Source organism: Myxine glutinosa, chromosome 4 (genome assembly GCF_964187855.1).
Source record: "Myxine glutinosa chromosome 4, kmMyxGlut1.1, whole genome shotgun sequence".
In the NCBI taxonomy this organism is placed as follows: Eukaryota; Metazoa; Chordata; class Myxini; order Myxiniformes; family Myxinidae; genus Myxine; species Myxine glutinosa.
In genome coordinates, this window is record NC_136264.1 from 119,847,747 (window position 1) to 119,870,164 (window position 22,418).

General features: G+C 42.8%; 1 protein-coding gene across 3 annotated transcripts in view; it reads right to left on the reverse strand.

Moving 5' to 3' along the window:
* Positions 1 to 10,578: 10,578 nt before the first annotated feature.
* The window catches only part of LOC137425137 (serine/threonine-protein kinase WNK2), a 192,308-nt gene continuing 180,468 nt past the window's right edge, over positions 10,579 to 22,418 (reverse strand). For all 3 annotated transcript variants that reach the window (XM_078776345.1, XM_078776346.1, XM_078776344.1), the window contains 2 exons: positions 17,238 to 17,890; positions 10,579 to 13,196 (listed from right to left, as the gene is read on the reverse strand). In XM_078776345.1, coding sequence (XP_078632471.1) covers positions 12,882 to 13,196; positions 17,238 to 17,890 — 968 coding nt within the window. In that variant the 3' untranslated portion in view covers positions 10,579 to 12,881. The remainder of the gene's footprint in view (positions 13,197 to 17,237; positions 17,891 to 22,418) is intronic.

The window sequence follows — 22,418 nt, forward strand, 5'->3', positions numbered from 1 at the left end:
AATAATTTACGACTGAGTAATTTTTGAATGGCTCTCTTATAGGGGTTCAGCAATCCTTGACCGTGTGATGAATCAGCTCGTTCTAATATAACCATGGCGGAGGCTGACATGGATGAGAGGCGTCGACTTCATCTTTTAATAACGCAATAAATGTGTGTTTCCCAATCACGCTGTTAATCTTTTAAGAGTGCTTTAAATGCGCGTTTCCCAATCGGCCCGTTACAGGATTTTGTTGCAGGTTGTGACAACAGTGCGGTCATTCTTGTTCTAAAACGGGGTGGACAGAAAATCATGCCTAACATATGACAAGTTCGATGATTTATCGGCAAAGTTCATTCACAGATGTGGGGAGAGGAGGAGACGGAGGATGATGGTGATTCTCCTCGGCAAATCAGGAAAGCGACGCCTGGGGCATGTGCGGAGGCCAGACATGGGCTGGAAGACGTCCTCGATACCTACAAGATTACATTACAGATTTTAAGGTTTAATTGTGACTTTAGGAGACGACTGCCATGCAGAACCGATGTGTTAATGCTTTGAAAGTTTTTGAAACCTGTGTTGATTAACTTTATGTGTTATGTGGTTGTTTGAGTTTTAGAGCATATATACAGTCACGTGAAAAAGTAAGTACACCCCATGTAAAGTTTTGACTTTTTCAACATATTTCAACATACAGCTATTTGATCTTCATTTCAACAATATTGATAGATAAAGGTGATATAATACAACAAATATCATGAAACATTTACATTTCGTAGTCCATTGTATAATTTAAATAAACATAAATGCAAATTTCGCATGTGGAAAAAGTAAGTACACCCCTACATTTATCACTACTTCAAATACCTAAAATTAGAATCAGGTGCACCAGCTCAGGTGCAAATGATTACAACATCGTTGGAGAGGATCTTGGAGGAACCTGTCTTATTTAAACCTCAGACATTTAGTTTGGTTTGCTCTTTGTTGTTGAAGTGTGCGGCGTCACCATGCCAAGATCAAAAGAGCTCTCTGAGGCCTTCAGAAAGAAGGTTATAGATGCCTATGAGTCTGGGAAGGGATTTAAAAAGATCTCCAAACAATTTGAAATCAATCATTCGACTGTCCGGAGATCATCTACAAGTGGAGAAGATTCCAAACAACTGCCAACTTGTTCAGGCCAGGCCGCCCCAGCAAGTTCAGCCCGAGAGCAGACCGCAAGATGCTGAAAGAAGTCTCTAAGAACCCAAGAATGTCATCATGGGACCTACAGGTAGCTCTTGCCACTGTTGATGTCAAAGTGCACGAGTCTACCATTAGAAAGAGGCTGCACAAATTAGATCTACATGGGAGGTGTGCCAGGAGGAAACCTTTGCTGTCCAGAAAGAACATCAGGGCAAGACTAAAGTTTGCCAATGAATACCTGGGCAAAGACCAGCACTTCCGGAACAATGTGCTCTGGACAGATGAGTCAAAGGTAGAGCTATTTGGCCACAGTACCAGAAGACATGTTTGGCGAAAACCAAAGACAGCATTTGACCACAAGAACCTGATACCAATAGTAAAGCATGGTTGTGGAAATATTATGGTTTGGGGCAGCTTTGCTGCATCCTGGCCTGGGCAGCTCAAGATCATATAATCCACTATGAATTCTTCATTGTACCAGAGGGTGCTTGAGGATAATGTGAGGCCATCTGTCGGAAAGTTGAAGCTCAACCGAAGGTGGACCTTGCAACATGACAATGACCCTAAACATACCAGTAAATCCGCCAAGGATTGGCTGAAAAGAAAGAAATGGAGGGTTCTGGAATGGCCAAGTCAAAGCCCGGATCTAAATCCCATCGAGATGTTGTGGGATTTGAAATGAGCTGTGCATGAAAGAAACCCCTCGAACATCGCACAGCTGAGAGAATTCTGCATGGAGGAGTGGGCAAAAATTTCTCCCAGTCGATGTCAGAGACTGGTAGACAGTTATAAGAAATTGTTTTTGATTTTTTGAAATATTTGAAATTCCAACTTATTTCCTGGAAATCCTGGCAGTGTCCATATGTTTATACCTCTCCCACCCCCCCCCCTTTCACATGCCTCCCCCCCTTCACATGCCTCCCCCCCAAAGCCCTCTCCCTCCCACAGATCTCTCGATGTCTCCATGTCTCTCGGTCCCTGCTCTCAAATGTTGTGTTTGTGTCCTTCCCCCTCTCTCCCCATCTTGTCTACCGCTCCCGATGTTATTTGTTTTATGTGTCTGTTTGTCTTTCTGTGTGATTAATGTTCGCTCTTTCACGAGCCTCGATCTTGTATACAAAAAAAAAAAAAAAAAAAAAAAAAAAAAAACACCTACTTGAGGTTGTTTCTGCCAAAGGGGGCAATACCACCTATTAGAGCCATGGGTGTACTTACTTTTTCCACATGCGAACTTTGCATTTATGTTTATTTAAATTATACAATGGATTACAAAATGTAAATGTTTCATGATATTTGTTGTATTATATCACCTTTATCTATCAAAAATATTGTTGAAATGAAGATCAAATAGCTGTATGTTGAAATATGTTGAAAAAGTCAAAACTTCTACATGGGGTGTACTTACTTTTTCACATGACTGTATATTTATTTATACACATACAGTGTCTTCAGAAAGTATTAACACCACTTGAGTTTTTCACATTTTATGTTACAGCCTGAATTTAAAATGGATTAAATTGAGATTTTTTTTGTCACTGATCTACACATAATATACCATAATATCAAAGTGGAATACAGTATATATTTTTAGAAATGTTTACAAAATAATTAAGAATGAAATAGAGAAATATCTAATTTATACAAGTATTTAACCCCCTGAGTCAATAATTCGTAGAAGTGCCTTTGGCAGCTATTACAGCTTTGAGTCTTCTTCGGAACGTCCGTATCAGCTTCACACATCTGGATTTGAGATCTTCCATTCTTCCTTGCATATTTGCTCAAGCGCTGTCAAGTTGGATGGGGAGCATCGGTGAACAGCAATCGTCGTCTTTCCACAGATTCTCAATGGGATTCAATTCTGGGCTTTGGCTGGGCCACTCAAGAACTTTCACGTCTTTGTTCTGAAGACATATCCAGCGTTGCTTTGGCTATGTTTGGGGTCATTGTCCTGTTGGAATGTAAATCTTTGCCCCAGTCTAAGGTCTTTTGCACTCTGAAGCAGGTTCTTCTAAAATATTTGCCTGTATTTGGCTCCATTCATTGTTCCCTCTATCCTTACAAGCGATTGGGAACATTGATCATTTCGATCATTGATCGTGAACCGGAAAATATAATAAATTACTGATATTTAGCGACTCAAAAGGTTCTTTATCAACAACTTATTTTCTCGTGCTTCTGCTGACCTGTCTGCAAGGTGTATAAATCTAAGTCCCGAGTGCAAATCACAGGTGAGTAGAGCCCGTCCTGAGGTAATTAGCGATTGGGAACGATTCAGAACCTGTGGGTAAATAACCCTTTGGTAATTTCCCCAACAGTTTTCCGGACGACAGACTGCCGGTAGGGGACATGTATTGCAGCGCAATACTCGGAATGTGTGTTTCCATTTCTCAATGATGGAGCTCACCTGTGCTCTTGGGAACTTTAAATATTCTAGAAATTGTTTTATACCCTCCCCAGATCTATGCCTCCGCACAATTATATCTCGGAGTTCTATGGATAGTTCTACAGATAGTTCCTTGCACTTTATCGTAGAGTTTCTGCTATGACATGCACTATCAACTGTGGCACCTTTTATCACAAGGTGTGTTTCTTTCTAAATCATGTCCAATCAATTGAATTGGCCACAGGTGGACTCCAATCAAGTTGCAGAGACATCTCAAGATGCACCTGAGAAATTGGATGCACCTGAGCTCAATTTGGAGTGTCACAGCAAAGGGGTTGAACACAGATTGACTCAAGACATTTCAGCTTTTCATCTTTAATTATTTTGTAAAAAGAAAAGAAAAATAAAAACATATGTCACCCACAGGGTGAACCGTATCTTGCCAAAATGTGAAAATTCCGTTTTTTCGTCATGACGTCATCAAATGACGTCATAGCGTCAAACTGTTTACAGATCTGGGAAGCACTCATCAAGGGCATTCATATGAGGTATTACTCGATATGGTACCTACGATTTCAAAATTTGACCTTGGGGTCAATAATTTTCGACCTCCAGCGCTAACCATGAAGGTCAAGGCCGATCGCCACCAAAAACTAATCAGCTGAGCGCCGGACCATATATTAGATTCCCATGAAGTTTGGAGACGATCCGATCAAAGTTACTCAAAAAATTAGTGTTTCGTCGACCTCCATGATTGACCACAAAGTGACCTTGACCTTTGACCTTGACCTTCAAAATTTTGTGTGCTGAAGGGTATCTCTATAGGACTCTGATATGCGAAGTTACAGGAGTTTCCAATAATAACTGTGGTCTACAGAGTGATCTAAACGTGAAAAAAAATGATTAACCACAAACAAACAAACATACAAGCTGACTAATACATCTTGCAAAAACTTCGTTTTGGCAAGATAAAAATTAAAAAATATTTCCGCTTTAACAACATGTGTAGATCAGTGACAAAGAAAATCTCAATTTAATCCAATATATATATATATATATATGTGTGTGTATGTATGTTTTGTAGGAGAGGGTTATGGGGGTTCTGGTGTAAAGGAGATCATATGAAGGGTTGATGTGGGAAATAATGAAGGCAGAGAGGGAAGGGAAGTAGACAAATGGCGGGTTGACGTGCTGTGACGGTGTGGAGTCCTATTAAAGCCTGTCTGAAATAAATAACAGTTTCCTGATGTGGAAGAACATTATAAGCAAGAATGTTGCAATTTGTTCAGGGTGTTGGTGATAACTCGCCTACTTTCAGTGAAAAGCACAATGCAATCGTTGACGTCCACCGAATATTATCAGCAGGCGGGACACACAACCTCATCCACTTGAGAGACGGAGCACAACGAACGCACTGCCTTCAAAATAAGTCTGACGTTTCATCAAACCGAGGCTTGATAGCTCAAAGCTAAGTGTAGGCCTCCCATCGTCTGTTCCCTCCTGCTCCTGTGGATGTACTCAAACACGTCTAAATTGTGGCCCTCCCCTCGCATGCGGCTATTCTGGCTAAGAGCTGGACTGTGTAGTGTCACACACGGAAAAGCAAAGGTTGGATGTTCTTTCAAAACGCCAACAGCCACAGGACAAGTTGACAAAGCTTTCACACACCTCCCTTCCGGTTTCGTACGCCAGCACTTCCGGTTTCTTACGGCGGCACTTCCGGTTTCTCATGGCGGCTGTTATGCCTGCTTTTGCTGTATTTATTACACTTGCGTGAACTCATGTCCCGTTAGTTTAGCAAGCTGATGGTCTTTTAAACATAGGGGCAATATCGCTGGCACTCATCTGGTAGAATAAACAGTAAACTGCACTGACTAAAGGTATTTTAAACCAGTTTCAATGGTTGCCATAAGACAGGGCAGCATGTAGAATCATACTAACATAATCATAAGACTTTAAACAAACAAACAAAAAAAATACCGATTTGGGGGGCACCCCCTACCCTCCCATCCTCAGACCCCAACTTTTCTAATGCCTTGAAAAAAAAACTTTGTTACATCACAGGTGATGAAGGTTGTGGTGAAGTTCCATTGAAATATTGTGTGTAGTTTCAGAGTAAAAAGCAAATTCCTATTTTTGGGGTCAAACCTGGATCCACTTTGACCCCTGGTAGACCCCCTTAGACCTCGATTTTTGTTATGCCGTGAACAAACGTTAGTCACAACACAACAAATAAAATTTGTGCCAAATTTGGTCGCAATCCCATCAGCGGTTTCGAAGAAGAAGTTTCAAGTGTTTGTGGATGGACGGACGAAGGACCATCGCATGAGCTCCTGAACTTCGTTCCAGGTGAGATAAATACCATTAATTCCACAGTGAGCAGTGACAGGGCCAACTTCCATGCTTGTGAATGTGTTCAGAGCTGAAGCACACATGCCACGCAAGTGAACACATGATATTGCGGCCCCATTTCTGCTCACTAAATGAGCCACTTGTATTCAGTATTGTGGTGTGCACGTAGCGCTACTGTGGCGACTCGCTCTCACCATACATGGGGCAATGGACATCAATCTCTTGGTCTTACACCCTGCCAATCTTGCGTCTGTCGTCTAGCATCCGATCCTCGACAAACGTGCACCCCACACATCCATGTCCACTGCCACCTTTCATTTCTCACCCCGCAGTCAATGTTTAACCGATCTTGCCTTTCCCTCCTTTCTCACTTCGACTGACTGCCATTCTGTCTACAACAGTACATGGCAGTATCTTCCACAACAACAGTATCCTCCAGCTTGGGTAAGGATTTGGCCACACACTTGGTATTAGGCCACTGCCTTTGCACCAGTGAGTAAATATACTAGTGGAAGTTGTGTTGTAAATTAAAACGAGTTAGCTTTTCCAGCAATACAGTGCATTCAGAAAGTATTCAGACCCCTTCACTTTTTTCACATTTTGTTATGTTGCAGCCTTATGCTGAAATCGTTGAAATTCTTTTTTTCCCTCATCAATCTACATCAATCTTCATCCTTCCTCAATACATGACCAAACCATCTCAACCTGTTCCTCTTCACAGCATCAATCACAGGCAATATTCCCATCATCTTTCGCAATTCATCATTTGTCTTCCTCTCTCTCAACGATACTCTGCACATCCATCGAACCATTCGCATTTCCACCCTTTCCAGCCTTCGTTGCTGCTCTACGTTCATTACCCATGTCTCGCTCCCATAAATCATAACACTTCTCACACATGCAGCATACACCTTTCCCTTCAGCTTCAGCGACACTCTCCTCCTCATCAGCACGCCACTCAGTTCCCGAAACTTCTTCCATGCACATCTCACTCGAGCAACCGTTGCCAAGTCTGATCCACCTTCTCCATTCAGCATGTCTCCGAGGTAGCAAAATGTTTTCACACCTTCCAGCTTCACGCCGTCTCCAAGATCCAACTCAACATTTCCTCCATCTGCAGCTCCCTCTGTGCACACCTTACATTTGAATGTAGCTGCCACACTGGTTAATGACCCTCTCAGACCACTACATTTTTGATGAACCCACTCAGCACACATTGTACATTGAATGGAGTTCACCCCGACACCCTTCCTACACACAGCACACGGCCACTTCCCAGTTCTTTCCACCTCACCACATGCTTTACCACTTGCCATCACCTTTGTCTTTCCGATATTCACCTTCAGACCTTTTGTCTCCATACATTCCTTCCACTTGTTCATCTTTTCCTTCAGTCCATCCATACTTTCCGCAATCAACACCAGATCATCTGCATACAACAACTCCCACGGTAAACCCTCCTTTACGGTCTGAGCCAGCACCTCCATCACAGCTACAAATAGTAGTGGACTTAGTACCGAGCCCTGATGCACTCCCACCTTCACCTCAAACTCACCACTGTTCCCGTCCTTCGTCCTTACAGCTGTGCGTGCTCTTTTGTACATTGCCATCACTACTCTGATCAACCATTCCTCCACTCCTAACTTCCTCAATGCCCATGTCAATACTTTGCGTGGAACCCTATCGAATGCTTTCTCCAGATCAACAAACCCAAAAAACAACTTCTTCCTCTTATCCATGTACTTCTCCTGCAACTGCCTCACAATGAAAAGCGCATTTGTCGTTCCTCTTCCTGGCATAAATCCAAACTGCATTTCGTCGATCTTCACTTTCTTCCTTATCCTCCTCTCCAACACCCTTTCCAATACCTTCATTCCATGCTCCAATAACTTTATCGCTCGGTACGAGCCACACTCCAGAGGGTCACCTTTCCCCTTGTATAGAGGGACGAGGGTACTCAGTTCCCAATCCACTGGAATGCGGCCTTCTTTCACCACCAAATTACAGATCTCTGTCATTCTCTTCACACCCCAACTTCCTGCTGCCTTCAACATATCTCCCACAACTCCCGTCGGCCCTCCCGCTTTTCCACTCTTCATTGCTTTTATCGCTTCCTCAACTTCCTTCTCAGTTATCTTCTCTGCCGGTCCTAAAACTGGGTTACTCTCTATGTTGCCATCCCATTCATTCTCTGTATTCAACAGCATTTCCATATATCTTTTCCATCTTCCTTTAATTCCATCTGGGTCGACAACGATTTGTCCCACTTCATCCTTCAAGCAACTCACCCCCATCACATCACACCTCTCTTTCGCTATCTGCTTTGCAATCCTGAATACTGCTTTCTGACCCTCTTCCGAATCCAAGCGTTCTCCGAACATTTTCCTACATGCCTCCTGTGCCTTTGCTACCTCTTTCTTTGCAGCCTTCCTGGCTGCCTTATAACTTTCATGCTCTGCTGTTTCTGCTCCCGTACCCTTCGCCTTCTGCCACTCTTTGAACTTCTTCCTCTTCTCGTCAATCCTCTTTCCAACCTCAACATCCCACCACCATGTTTCCGAGTGCCTCGGTGGTCCTTTTGTCCATCCACATACCTCACCAACGGCTCCCAACAGACTAGCTTTCATTGACATCCAACCACTTTCAAGCTCAACCACATCATCCTCTACCCTACTCAGCCTCTCTTTTAATGCCTCCCTTACTGTCACCTCTTTCAACCTCCACACCTTCATTCTCGGTTGGTACTTCACCCGCCGAGCTCTCCTCGCACCTTTCACCCTTATGTCGCAGACAACCAAGTGGTGCTGTGAAACAGCCTCCTCCCCCGGGATCACCTTTGTGTCCCGGAGGTGCCCCCTATCTCGCCGACGCACCATCAGGTAGTCAACGGTTGTCGTCGACCCACCTGACGTGTATGTAACAAGCTTATTGTCCTCTTTCTGGAACTGAGTATTACAAATCAACAAATCAGCTCCATCAGCAAACTCCAAAATCCTTTCACCTTCTCCATTTCTCACACCATATCCGTAACCCCCATGAACTCCCTCAAAACCATCCATACTCCTTCCCACATGTCCATTCAGGTCTCCTCCCACCACAACAACTTCCTCATCTTTCACGTTTTCCATCAGCTTCTCTATCGCACACCAGAACTTGTCCTTCTCTTCATCGCTTCGACCAACCTGCGGAGCATATCCCGAGATGACGTTCACCAAGAGCTTTCCAATCATCATTTTCACCATCATCAACCTATCACTCACTCTAGTCACACTCACCACACTGTCTACAAACTCCTCAGAAAACAGGACACCAACACCATTCACGCCCTCCGGGCACCCTTGCCACACAAACTTGTATTTCTGTCCCTGCCTACCCTTCACCATTCTCACACCACTTCCCTTCCATCTCGTCTCTTGCACACAACATATGTCCACTCTTCTTCTGACCAATACTTCCACCACTTCTCCTGATCTCCCTGTCATTGTCCCCACATTCCATGTCCCAAACCTCAGAAACCGATCTCCACTTCGGGCTGCACCCTGCCCATATGTACTTGTGATTGTCATGGTTCTCTTTTTGAGGCAATGTTTTTATGGCCGGATGCCCTTCCTGACGCCAACCCTCTTAGTCGTCTCTTACGACACGCAGGGATACGGTGTACCTATTCTGACCAGGGTACACACTGGGAAACGTTTAAAACATGTAAATTCTGGGGGAGGGAGGGGGGGGGAGGCGTCAGCATCACGGCTGCGGTTTAAACATATTCCAACAATATCCAAACAGAACGATGAAAAAAAAAGAAAAGAAAAAAAAAAAAACATCCGGGAAAAGAATCCGGGAAAAGTCTCCAAGCGAGAACGTGGATTTGAGAAAAAAGGAGCAGAGGCGGAAGAAAACGAGATACAGGGGGCGGGGCAGGTGGCCAGCTCTAGGAAGAGTCCTGGTTGTTCCAAACTTCTTCCATTTGAGAATTATGGAGGCCAATGTGCTCTTGGGAACCTTCAATGCAGCAGAAAATTTTTGTCGGCTTCCCCAGATCTGTGCTTCAACACAATCCTCTGAGTTCTGCAGGCAGTTCCTTCAACCTCATGGCTTGGTTTTTGCTCTGATATGCATTCTCAGCTGTGAGACCTTGTATAGACAGGTGTGTGGCTTTCCAAACCATGTCCAATCAATTGAATTTACCACAGGTGGACTCCAATCAAGGTGTAGAAACATCTCAAAGATGATCAAGAGAAATGGGAGGCACCTGAGCTTAATTTCAAGTGTCATAGCAAAGGGTATGAATACTTATGTAAATGTGATATTTCAGTTTTTTCTTTTTAATAAATTTGCAAAACTTTCTAAAATCCTGTTTTCTCTTTGTCATTATGGGGTATTGAGTGTAGATTGATGAGGGAAAAATGAATTTAAACGATTTCAGCATAAGGCTGCAACATAACAAAATGTGAAAAAAGTGAAGGGGTCTGAATACTTTCTGAATGCACTGTACATACCGTCAACTCCACAGCTACACCTCCATACAACACTGTGAACCCCCCCCCCTCTACCCCACCCACAGAATCAGACACCTGTGCATAATATCCAATATGTGTCCCTAAAGAATTATCCATTTGTTTCATATTCAAATGGCGCAGCCAGTCTCTCAGCGAGATTCTGGGAAGTGTAAATGACTCGGAAGATTACCGAAGAAATTCACTTTATTCCATATTTACGTTTCAGCAAACTCGCTATTCACGTACACTTGGCCAGAAGACAGCAAACTTAGCAGGAGTGTGCACTCTTATGTTTACAGGAAACCGCGACTCCAATAGTCAGTGCAAGGTGAGATGATGTTTCAGCAAGAGTCTCAAAATCAAAACATTAAAGAAGAAGCTTCACAAACTCCTCTAAAATAATGAAAAAAAGAAGCTTAAAAGGCTTTGGATACCCAGCGGAAATGTACAAACATTTTGCAATTTAAATAATTCATTTTCATGTGGGGAGTTATATTCCCCTCCTCTCCTCTCTTCCCGCATTTTAACGGTTTAGCAGCAAAGGATACATGGCTTGAAGACCGCGGCCCATCTCGTACGGTCTGAGCTTTTCGTTCAGCGTTCCGCGTGAAATAAACAAAAATCTCAACTGAGAACTTCTTTGGCAAACCATGGCCCTGACAACCATGGGGATTCAACTTTCATGGATCCAGAAAGGAAACAGGCGTGCAATAACATATTTACATGCACGAGGAATGGATGATTCTGGATCCAATTTAAACAATTAAATCATTCTGGGTCACTTGCCTTCTCCTGATCAGTTGTGGCAAAGACTTTGGGATCCATCAATTGGACGTGATTTCACAGAACAAGACGGAGACACCTTAGACTTGTCCACGTCAGACGGGGCAAGCAAAAGTCAGTAAATGTGCAGTTTTGCTCTTTGAGGGAAATATGGCCTTCGGAGCTCTGGTTTTCGCTTCGGATTGCATGTCAGCACCCCAAGAGACATTAACCATATTACTTTACCCTAAAATATTTCCAATACATGAGGGTAAGTATACATTTAACACACAGGACCAGGAAACAGAATTGACATTCACATTCTGGTCTCTCTTCTTTTCTTCTGTTTGTAGCTCTTCTGCATAAGAATCAGAGGTATCGAGGAAAGCAGCATTTCTTAAAAGTTGTGCAAACTCTCACATTGACCATTGCATGTTTGTTCTCTGAGAGTGAAGGTCGAGGCTGCGAAGGAGATACATGATGTACTGCAGTGCATCTTTCATGTAATACATTGTGGTCTGACCTCAGAATGTCCAAAACACAAACAAAACGATGTATGACACAGACGACAAATAAAACAGATTATAAAGAGCAGCAATATGATATCGATATATGTTCCAACAACTACGCAGACCATGTGCATTTTTACCTCTTTTCACCATTTCATCCTCGCAGCAGCCACGTACACTCAGCCGTGGACAAAAGCGGGGGAGGTTGAGGACCACCCTTGAAAGTCCCACAGTAGAAACGAGGAAATAAAAGAAGAGAAACTTTCACAGGGCCACCAAGCCAGTGGCTTTAAGCTATTAGCCATTAGGATAATCATAAAAGGTAAAGTTAGTCGTGTCTCTAAGAAACACCTTCTCGGATGCTGAATTATACAAAGTGACTATGAGCGGCTAAATTACAAGCATGCGCCATCAAGTCTGGCGTAATATGATTGTAAGGCATTGCAATATGAACTAAGGCAGAGGTTATATACATTAGATCATAATCGTCATTGGTGTCTTGAATTGGATATTACAATCGAATTGGCAAATTGAATGGCTCTTCCAGTGTCCTCATTGGACAAAATACAATGTACCCCGAGTCATTCAATATCGATAATAATTAATACAGTAACAATAACATGACATCCCCTAGTATCCCTTCTAGTATCTACGTGGAGGTGATCAAGTCTTTTCCACAATTTGTCGAACAACCAGCGGAATTGATGCAGGAAGTGCAGAGAGGAACAGTGCTCAAGGCACTGGGTTATTGGCGAGCTGGAAGGACAAAAGAGCCTAAAAGGTCTGAGGACCACTCGTCACAGTTTCTCCATTGTACTACATTTATAAGAAGAATTTAAGAAGCCTCCTTCTTTCTCAAGCTCTGACAACATGGAATCTGGTTGAAAACTTGAAAGGCCTTCTTCAGTGATGATATTGGCTATGTATGTATCTACAAAAGCTGCCGTTCACATTCGCCCCTGCTGATTGTGTATTGGAACGACTAAGGCTAAGGGGACAAATAAAAGCCTGAGAACAAAGCCTTGTGCTTCAAAACCAACTTGTGATGAGGGTCCAGCAAATAATTTTAGAAGACATGAGATCCGAGGTCTTGACATCACAGGCCGGCATGGGTAGGTAGAGGTGGTGTGACTTTAGCAGAGGCATTTAGGGGAAAGGTAGCTTACATCCTGCTTGGAATACATTGAAAGAATGAACAAACGGTGGATGCAATGTCAACTACGTAGCCCACATGTGGGACGCACTAACTGTTGGGTTTTGCGGTCCGACCAAGTTTCCAAAGGCAGTAAATAGACTTCCTGAAGCAGGTGGCTGGTAGTTATTGAGGCAGATTGGTGCTGACGTAGGCACAGAGCCATGCCATGTGCCATAACCCGATGTCCCTCCAATTGGTGCTCCTCGAGCACATAATGGCAGGCGAAAGGCTGACACCCCAGGTGGTAAGGATGATGACCCAGCCATCGCTGTGACTGCAGGTGTTTGTGAAGAACATAGCTTTGTAGGAGCTGAGAACTTCCGTGTGACACAGGAAGTCTGTTTTGGAGAAAACAACCAGAAAAAAAACCATTCAGATTTCATCATATATGGCAACAGGTTTGATATTAACATTTCCTTCAAAATGGGATAGGTGATTGCAAGGCATGACTTATTTGACATCATATACAGACTTGGCATTTAATATGGAATTTTTTTTTGTGGGGGTGAACTTACTTTTCAAGATGTCTTAGAACCAAAAGTTCATTGGAATTATGTTGAAATTATTCTAGATTTTGTTAATGTGACCTTTAAAAGAAACAAAAACCACATTTGACATTTCGAAACAAATAAATTGATCCTTGAAAGTGATGTAAACTGATATCGAACTCAATTCATGGACAGCACTGTGTTAAACTTCTGTACGTTTTCCAGAAGTATCTCTTTATTTTGCACATTAGCCAAAATTTCTTTTAACAAAAAAAAAGTTAAATTACGACTGGGATTACGGACAGTAAAATTACAGTTCAATACTTCGTGTAACCCCCACGAGCATTCAGGAGAGCACGTACACGTTCAGGCATGCTGTTCACGAGATTTGCCAAGGTTTGGACAGGAATCGCTTGCCATGCAGTGACAATAGCCTGCTGCAATTCACGCACAGAGGTCGGCTGCTGGTCCAAGTGGTCGATTTGACGCGTTAATTCTGCCCACAAGTTCTCTATCGGATTCATATCCGGGGACATGGCAGACCACTCCATATGCTCTACACCATGGTCAGCAAGAAAGTGTTGGATCATGTGAGCATGATGAGGCCGTGCATTGTCATCTTGGAAGACAAAGTTTCCTCGAAAGGCTGCACGAGCAAATGGAAGCAATGTTTCTTCCAGAATGGCCCTGTACTTGAACTGGTTCAAGTTTCCATTCAGAACAACCAGGTCAGTTTTGCCCCCTGCATGAAAAGCAGCCCAAACGGTCACCCCACCACCTCCAGCTTGGACTCTTGCCACTATACAATCTTTGTTGTAGGGTTCATGCACTTGTCTGCGCACTCGGACGTGGCCACCTTGACGATAGACCAGAAATCTAGACTCGTCACTAAAGATCACGTGATTCCAGTGTCCTGGCTGCCATTGACGGTGCTCTCTGGCCCACTGCAATCGGCGCTGGTGGTGTTGTCTGGTCAGGCGTGGCTTTCTCAGGGGACGTCTGGCAAGATAGCCTGCTTGAACCAGTCGTTGGTTGACTAGCCATCTGGATACAGGCACATTTGTCAGTTGCTGCCACTCAGCCCTAAGCCGATTAGCTGACTTGGTACGGCCATTGCAGACTAACCGGTGCAGTTGGCGATCATCCCTCCTTGTGGTTCTGCGGGGACGTTCTGGCCTCGGTATTGGAGTAGGGACACCCCTCTGAGCATTTCGTTTCAGGATCTTTGACACCTGACCTTGAGTGATGCCATACTGCCGAGCAATAGCACGCTGTTTCATGCCGTAATTTCGTAAAGCCACCACTCCATTGACATGACAAACAGCATTGTCGAGTTGACGGACCATCTCCAGAGGAAGCGGCAATAACTTTTGGAGACGTGCAGCAGTTGTTTTCCACTAATACAGAACGCAACAACCCTTGTATACCCGACTGTGAAGCCAATCATCAAATGCACCTGTCCATACATTTTGCCACGCCACCTGTGATATAATCCTGTTGTTGACTTCTTGCTGCGACAGACAATCAGTGACATGGTTCTTTTAACAAATAAATCACCAAAGTGTAAAAGAAACTCACCAGATTGATATACTGAGTTAAGAAAGTAAACCCAAGTCAAGAAGAAAAAAAAAATTCCATCTTAAATGCCAAGTCTGTATATGGTTTAATTGACATTTGAACTTGATGCCAACTGGCTGTGTATAAAATGATAAAACATAAAACAGGAAATTATTCGAGCGAAAGCCACCATATTGGAGCACCTCGATTTACACTGACATTTTATTATTTTACATGTTTCTTCGAAATCAAATTCTACTCAATGTGGTTCAAAATATGTAATCTACTAGTTGGGATCTCATTCGGATTACGGCGCATTATTAAGACTGCTGAATTCTACGTCATCGGTATTCCAAAACTTAACCTTTTGATTGAAAACCACCTGGTGATTCAGTTCCGAATGTTCCTACTGAGGTATGGAAGACTGTGAAAACTCTTAGGCTAACCAAGGTCAAAATCGAGCATAGTTGCAGAGCTGGTCAGCATGAGCGAAGAATTGTTGTCACATTGTCAGGCCAACCAAGACTATATCATTCATGTCAGCAACAGAATCATGATGCTGAGAAGTCGAATGTAGTTGATCTATGAACATATATATATATATATATATATATATATATATATATATATATATATATATATATATATATATATTTATATATATATATATATATATATATATACATATATATATATATATATTTATATATATATATATATATATATATATACATATATATATATATATATTTATATATATATATATATATATTTATATATATATATATATATATATATATATATATATATATATATATATATATATATATATATATATATATATATATATATATATATATATATATATATATATACACATATACATATAGATGTATGCTGCATGTGTGACAAGTGTTATGATTTATGGTAAGCAAGACATGGATAATGAATGTAGAGCAGCAACGAAGGCTGGAAAGGGTGGAAATGCGAATGGTTCGGTGGATGTGCGGAGTATCGTTGAGAGAGAGGAAGACAAATGATGAATTGCGAAAGATGATGGGAATAGAGCCTGTGATTGATGCTGTGAAGAGAAACACGTTGAGATGGTTTGGTCATGTGTTGAGGAAAGATGAAAGTGACTGGTTGAAAAGAGTGATGGAAATGAATGTAGAAGGAAGTAGAGGACGGGGAAGACCGAGAAAGACTTGGCTAAAGGTGGTGGAAGAAGAAATGCAGGCAAGGGGGTTAACAAGGGGAGATGCAGAAAATAGGGCAAAATGGAGAAGATTGTCATGGGGACCGCAAGGCTAACCCCCACTCTAGCAGGGAAAATGGCCTTAAAATGCCTGTTGTTGTTGTTGTTGTATATATATATATATATACATGTAATCGTTTGGGTGGTGGGATTGCTTTGTATGCAGGGTGGCCACAATGTCCTGTCACCCCATGTGAAAACTTTGACATTGCCTTTGTGTGCAGTGTTCATTTGGTGTTTCCCCCAATTTTTCAGATTGAGTGAATGAATGTAACATGGGTGATACAAGGAATTACACCATTGAACAATGGACTGTTGTCAGTGTCTGGGTTCACAAATGTCCACAAACATGGAAAACAATGTAAGTGGTGTGCATCAACTTCGACATATGCTTGTGTCATATGCTGTAAAATGTGTAATAAAGTAAGAGTGCTGCAAATGTATTTGGTGTTGTCAGCTAATATGATAAAAGGCAATGGCACAATTTTCACAAGGGGTGACAAGACATTGTGGCCACCCTGAACGTGAGCACATTAATGCCAAGGAAGTTTAGACCAACCTGGTTCCAGATAATCTTGAACTCATGTGGGTACAACTTCAGTCATCTGACCTGGTACGCTTACGCAGAGACATTTCCATCCGTATGCTACACTCACCACCTCGGTCACAGTTCAAGGATGAACTTAACGATCACATCATCAACATGAACCGTTATTGCGACATACTTTATTGTCCCAAGTTGAGTAAAACCACCAGAGGGACATCACTACTTGATAAAATCTTGACTGATACAGCTGATGATTATTACAAACCGGATATTCTAGCCTCAATGTTACCTCGTGATCATTTATTTGGTGGTGGTATTTCATCCACGTTAGTGTATCCCATGTTGGAAATCAGTAAAGATTTTCCTCCGGCCTTTCTGCGATTCATTGCTATGTGCTTTTGGTCAATGGATTATGCAGACAGATTGGCAACCATTGTCTTCAGACTTTTTGTTTGGTGTTTGATAATAAAACCGAAATTATTATTATTGTTTACCACCAGCTATTCCATTTGATTTTGAACATTAAGCCTACCTCTATACGTGGTCTGCCATGACGGGCTGCTCCACAGCTACCCTTCCCTGCTGTGTCTCTTGTCCAATCATCAAGCAGCTTGTGGAGGTCATCTGTGAAGGTCGTCTTCCGAGCTGGTGTTGTCATAGGTGACTGGGATTGCGTCAGGGTGTATGAGAGAGAGGCCGTCATGGGACACGATACAGAACTCATCGTCCCGAATCCTCCACTTGTTATTTCAGATTTCCCCACGTCGACTCCTTGCCGAAAAGGATTAGTAGCACAACCAAAGGGGAGACCTTGCACTGAAGAAGATGAATATGAAGGATGAGCAGAAGGGGGTGATGAAGAAAATGGTGGACAAGCCCAGCCTTGGAAAGGTCCTGAAACCCCCCATGGGGGAGTCAATGGCCTTGCTGGGGTATTAGCTATAGGTGAAGGCTGTACCGCATCGTTGAAGGGTTGAAAGGCCGCAACATGGCAAATTTGGGCCTGGTTGTGTATCACCGCGCTGTTAGTGTCTAACGGCCAAGATGATGCAGGCTGTTCCCATGATGCACGAGTGTTGTTGCAAGAAGATAAATCATCTTGAGTCTTGGGCTTGTTGCTAAAACCGAAGGGTCTATCGTGTTGATTTGTCACGGTGTTGCTGTCAGCTTCTGGTTTTGCTGCCCCTGTATGAACAAATGAAAAGTGCAAAGGAAGTTAGTTCTTCTGCTTTAACATTATTTATTTATTTAACAGGTCCTTCCCTTACAAAAATCGCTGACGATTGCTCATGAGATTTGATGGAAATCTGATAAGAATCTCATTTGTTCTTGTGAGAGGATTTTGTAAGGGCGGATTGAAAGCAAATCGTATCATAAAGCCGCAAAACGCAACTCCGACTTCCAAGATGTTAAACTCACGTACCAAACTCACGTAAACGACGTACGTAAACAACGTAGGCTCAATTACAACTTATGGAAAACTCAACGAGAGAAACAGGTAAAAAAAGTCATGGAATCATTTCATGCACAGTATTGGATAAACAACATGTTGTAAGGAAAGTTAAGCACAAGGCTATATGACTGGCAGGTAGGTGTACAGGCAGCCATGCAGGATTGGGATGAGCATCACCATTCCTAATCTGAATGTGTGCAGGTAGACATGCAAGATTCCAGATAAACATAGCAACATGCAGGATATGTGACACTTCAGAAACACAATGTTGTTGTTTTCGTATGCAGCCTGTGGCTGCTGGTTCCATCATTTTTCTGGAAGCGTGCTTGTGCCACCGATGCGGTGCCCCAATTACCAGTGAGGTGGTACTCAATTTTCCGACCTCGGAAGGATGACAGGCTGAGTCAACCCGCCCCGGTGTTGATTCAACGATCGACCGGGATTCGAGCTCAGGATCCTAGGATCCCAAGCCAGCACCCTAACCGCTAAGCCAACACCATGCTTACAGGAACACAATATATGCACGTGAATATAAACAGAGTTAAAACAAAAACTAAAACATTTCACATGCAGCAAATGGGCAACAAGGAAGAGGACTATTTTTAATACTGGAAAGCCATATTGAAATGGAAAAATGAAAAATAAAATAGATATGGGCAGGACACGTCCATGCCCCAACATCAAGCAAGGTAGGTGAAAATATTTTAGTTGTATCGAGTTAGTTTGGTTTGAATGAATGTGTTATCGAGCTTCTGGTTGAATCATTTCTCATTTCCAGGTGATAGGGTTGTGCCCTCACTGCAGTGCCCCTTGTAGGTTAGGGCCAGGAACTTGTAACTCGCCTAGTCTTCACCAAAGACACCGTGGGATCTTCAATGTCCATCAGAAACACATGCTAGCACATGGGACGGGACATGGGACGCCTGGCTTACCACCCCGACCAAGGGATGGCACAATGATTGATGGAAAGCCCTGTACTACAAAACATCAGACAGTTTACAGTCGGATCGAGAATCGAATCCGGATTAGACAGCTCAATGGCGAGCACGCCACTCATATTTAGCGAGTTTAAATCAGGAATCACATCGTTACGATGCTCTTCTGCAATCTGTCTTTACAATACTATTCCAAAAACACTGACATGGAATGACCATCCATCCTTCCTGTTGTAGAAGTATGAAGAACACTTCAAGGTGGATGAGAGAGGGTAATAGGGACACTTGGATCAATTGATTTACAGTGTATATTTTTTACTATGAGTGCAAAGACCTGACATTTAGGAATGAAAGAAAATTTATTTCATGTAATCGAACCCTCTCTCTCCCCTCCATTCCCTTTCCACCAAAGAAAACAGAAATAACCTATACACGGACACACACAAAGCCAGCAGTGCCTTTATTACCTCCACCACCTAAGGTGGACGGAGGTTATGTTTTCACCCTGGTTTGTCTGTGAGCAGGATATCTCAAAAACTTATGGATGAATGCGAATGAAACTTGTGCACTGGTTGGGTGTGTGACAAGAACAAAGTCATTCGATTTTCCTGAAGATCTGGATCCGGATACGATAATCTTTAAGTGATTCTTCACCATTGAGAGATTGGGCCAAGAATGATGTATAGCACAATGTTTGAAAAGGTCGTGGACGGATCTGGAAGAAGCTTGGTGGATGAGTTGGGTCGGTGACAAGAACAAGCCGATTCGATTTTGGTTCAGATCCGGCCTATCGGTGGTATACAAATCGTAAATTGTTCAGCCTGGTGGAGGTATGCACTCCACTGAGTGCTGTTCTATTTCAGTTTGAAAACATGGTCCACACTTGAGCTTGTTGCACAAGTTTATTTTAATTGTGCAAAAGGCCAAAGGATCTTTCACAAATGATAACTATCACTCTGACAATTATCATTCGCATTATCTGCAAAAACTATCTTTGGAAACTACCAAATATAGGGCAATGCTTCTTCCAAAATCCAGGTTGACTACAGACTTCAAATCATCTATTCTTCGCTTCTTCCATCTACGGAACACAGAAACTCTTCTGTCTCACTCTTCCCTCCAGGGCATCAAGCAAGCAGGGCACCACCATTTTGTGTCATCCCCAATTCTTTCCCATGATCTTTTTTTAATCAACGTTACCTTTGCTAACCTAACCATCTTACTTGCGAGTTTCAGTGTTTTCTCCACTCCTCCTTTTCGTTCACTCACTTCATGTTTGTCCCACCGTGAGATCTACCATACTTTTACATGAGCCTTGCTTTTAAGATTTAAAAACAATCAAACTTCATTGAGCCAATGCAGAGAAACTCCAGACGCCTCTTTGTTATGGCCAGTTCAAGAAGTGTAGAAAAACTAGGTTGAACTGACAATGACATTAAATGAATGAATGAATGAATGATCGTTTTAAGGCCATTTTTCCCCGCTAGAGCAGGGGTTAGCCTTGCGGGCCCCATGACAATCATGGTTCCCTGTTTGAGGCAATGTTTTTTTATGGCCGGATTCCCTTCCTGACGCCAACCCTTGGTCACGCTCTTATGATGCGCAGGGATACGGTGTACCTATTCTAAATCGGGGTACACACCGTGATCATTCATCCCAGCAAGCTGGTACTCAATTTGCCGACCTCGGAAGGATGACAGGCTGAGTCAACCCCCCTGGCATTAATTTAGCGATTGACCGGGATTGGAACCCAGGATCCTAGGATCCCAAGCCGGCACCCTAACCGCTAAGCCAACACCAAGGACAATGACATTAACTATAAAATTTATTTTACTTAAAATTATTCTGAATACCCAGGGATGTCATTTAAAAAATATTTTTCGAGAAGTGGTAAAACATTTTAATCTACCTGCCCATGTCTCCCGATAAATGGATTTTTGATACAACAACCAGTCCACAACCAGTCCACAACCAGTCCACAACCCTGGTGTTGGGCTAGCGGCTAGGGTGCCGGCTTAGGATCCTAGGATCCTGGGTTCGAATACCGGTCGATCGCTGAATTAACGCCAGGGGGGTTGACTCAGCCTGTCATCCTTCCGAGGTCGGCAAATTGAGTACCAGTACACTGGTAATTCCCTGCTTGTCGTTAAAGGCGGCAAAAAGGGTTGGCGTCAGGAAGGGCATCCGGCCGTAAAACATTGCTTCAAAAAGGGGACCGAAAAACAACAACAACCACGGTCCCCAAAAAAGGCCAACCCCCGCCTTGCGGGGGAAAATGGCCTCTAAAGGTGGTTATAACCAGTCCACAGAACTTATTTGTTTCTCAAAAGAAGTGTCGAGTAAAGAAATGATTACAAATCGGTAATTCGAATGAGATCCTTCAAGCAGCCTGGAAAAAGAAGGGGTGGGTAGAAAACAGTTTTAGCTGCTTTCAGCACAATGGTAAGAAAAATAAATAAATAATTTAAAATCTCGACTGTTATAATCAACCAATTTTGAGGCATAAAGTACAAATATGTTAATTGGAGATTTGATTCCTTAAAAAATAAAAACAATAAGTGAGCTGCCTTCAATAAAGTAATGTCACAGATGCATGCGCATGCACAAACCTCATTCCCTGCAATAAAAGGTCTAATTTTTCCTTTTACAAAAAAGTGCGACGCACACTCAAGTCTGGGAGAGCAAGCTTTCATTTGGCTAGTTTAGGCCTTTTAGTGCTGGAACACGAGGTTAAAGATGGAAAGGAAACTACAAACAGATGGCGAGTGACTTGGGACCGCTCAAAAAGCGGGTGCGCCGACGGCTGTTGGTTTTGTAGGTGACACGGTCGGAAGTTTGATGGTAAACTGTCCAACCTCCAATCGTGACAGCACAACAAAGGCAAAAGAGACAGACACAGGGACGCAGACACTGTTAGAATGGCAACCGTCGCAGTGCAACGGCATTGACACACTCAGGTTATCAACTACCTGTATAAAACTAGGGGAATAATACAAACTATCCTGCTGGAATGATTCTAACACCCTATTCAGTGAGGAAGTAGTCCACGAAATCAAATACAAGTCACCAGGTAAGAAACACAGCTGTGCTTGGAATGTCTAATTGTTACAGGTTGGAATTTAACAGAGATTAAAATATGGTTACATCTCCTAGATCCCTCCGAGCATTTTTTTAACCGGCTCGTTCCTTGCCCGTTTTCTTCAGTCCATCACATGAGATCCCAAATGGTCCATACATTTTGATGTACACCACTCACAATAAGGTAGGGATATTGGCAGGTTCTTTGGTGTGGTTGATTTTTGTGTATTAATTATGTTGAAAAAAG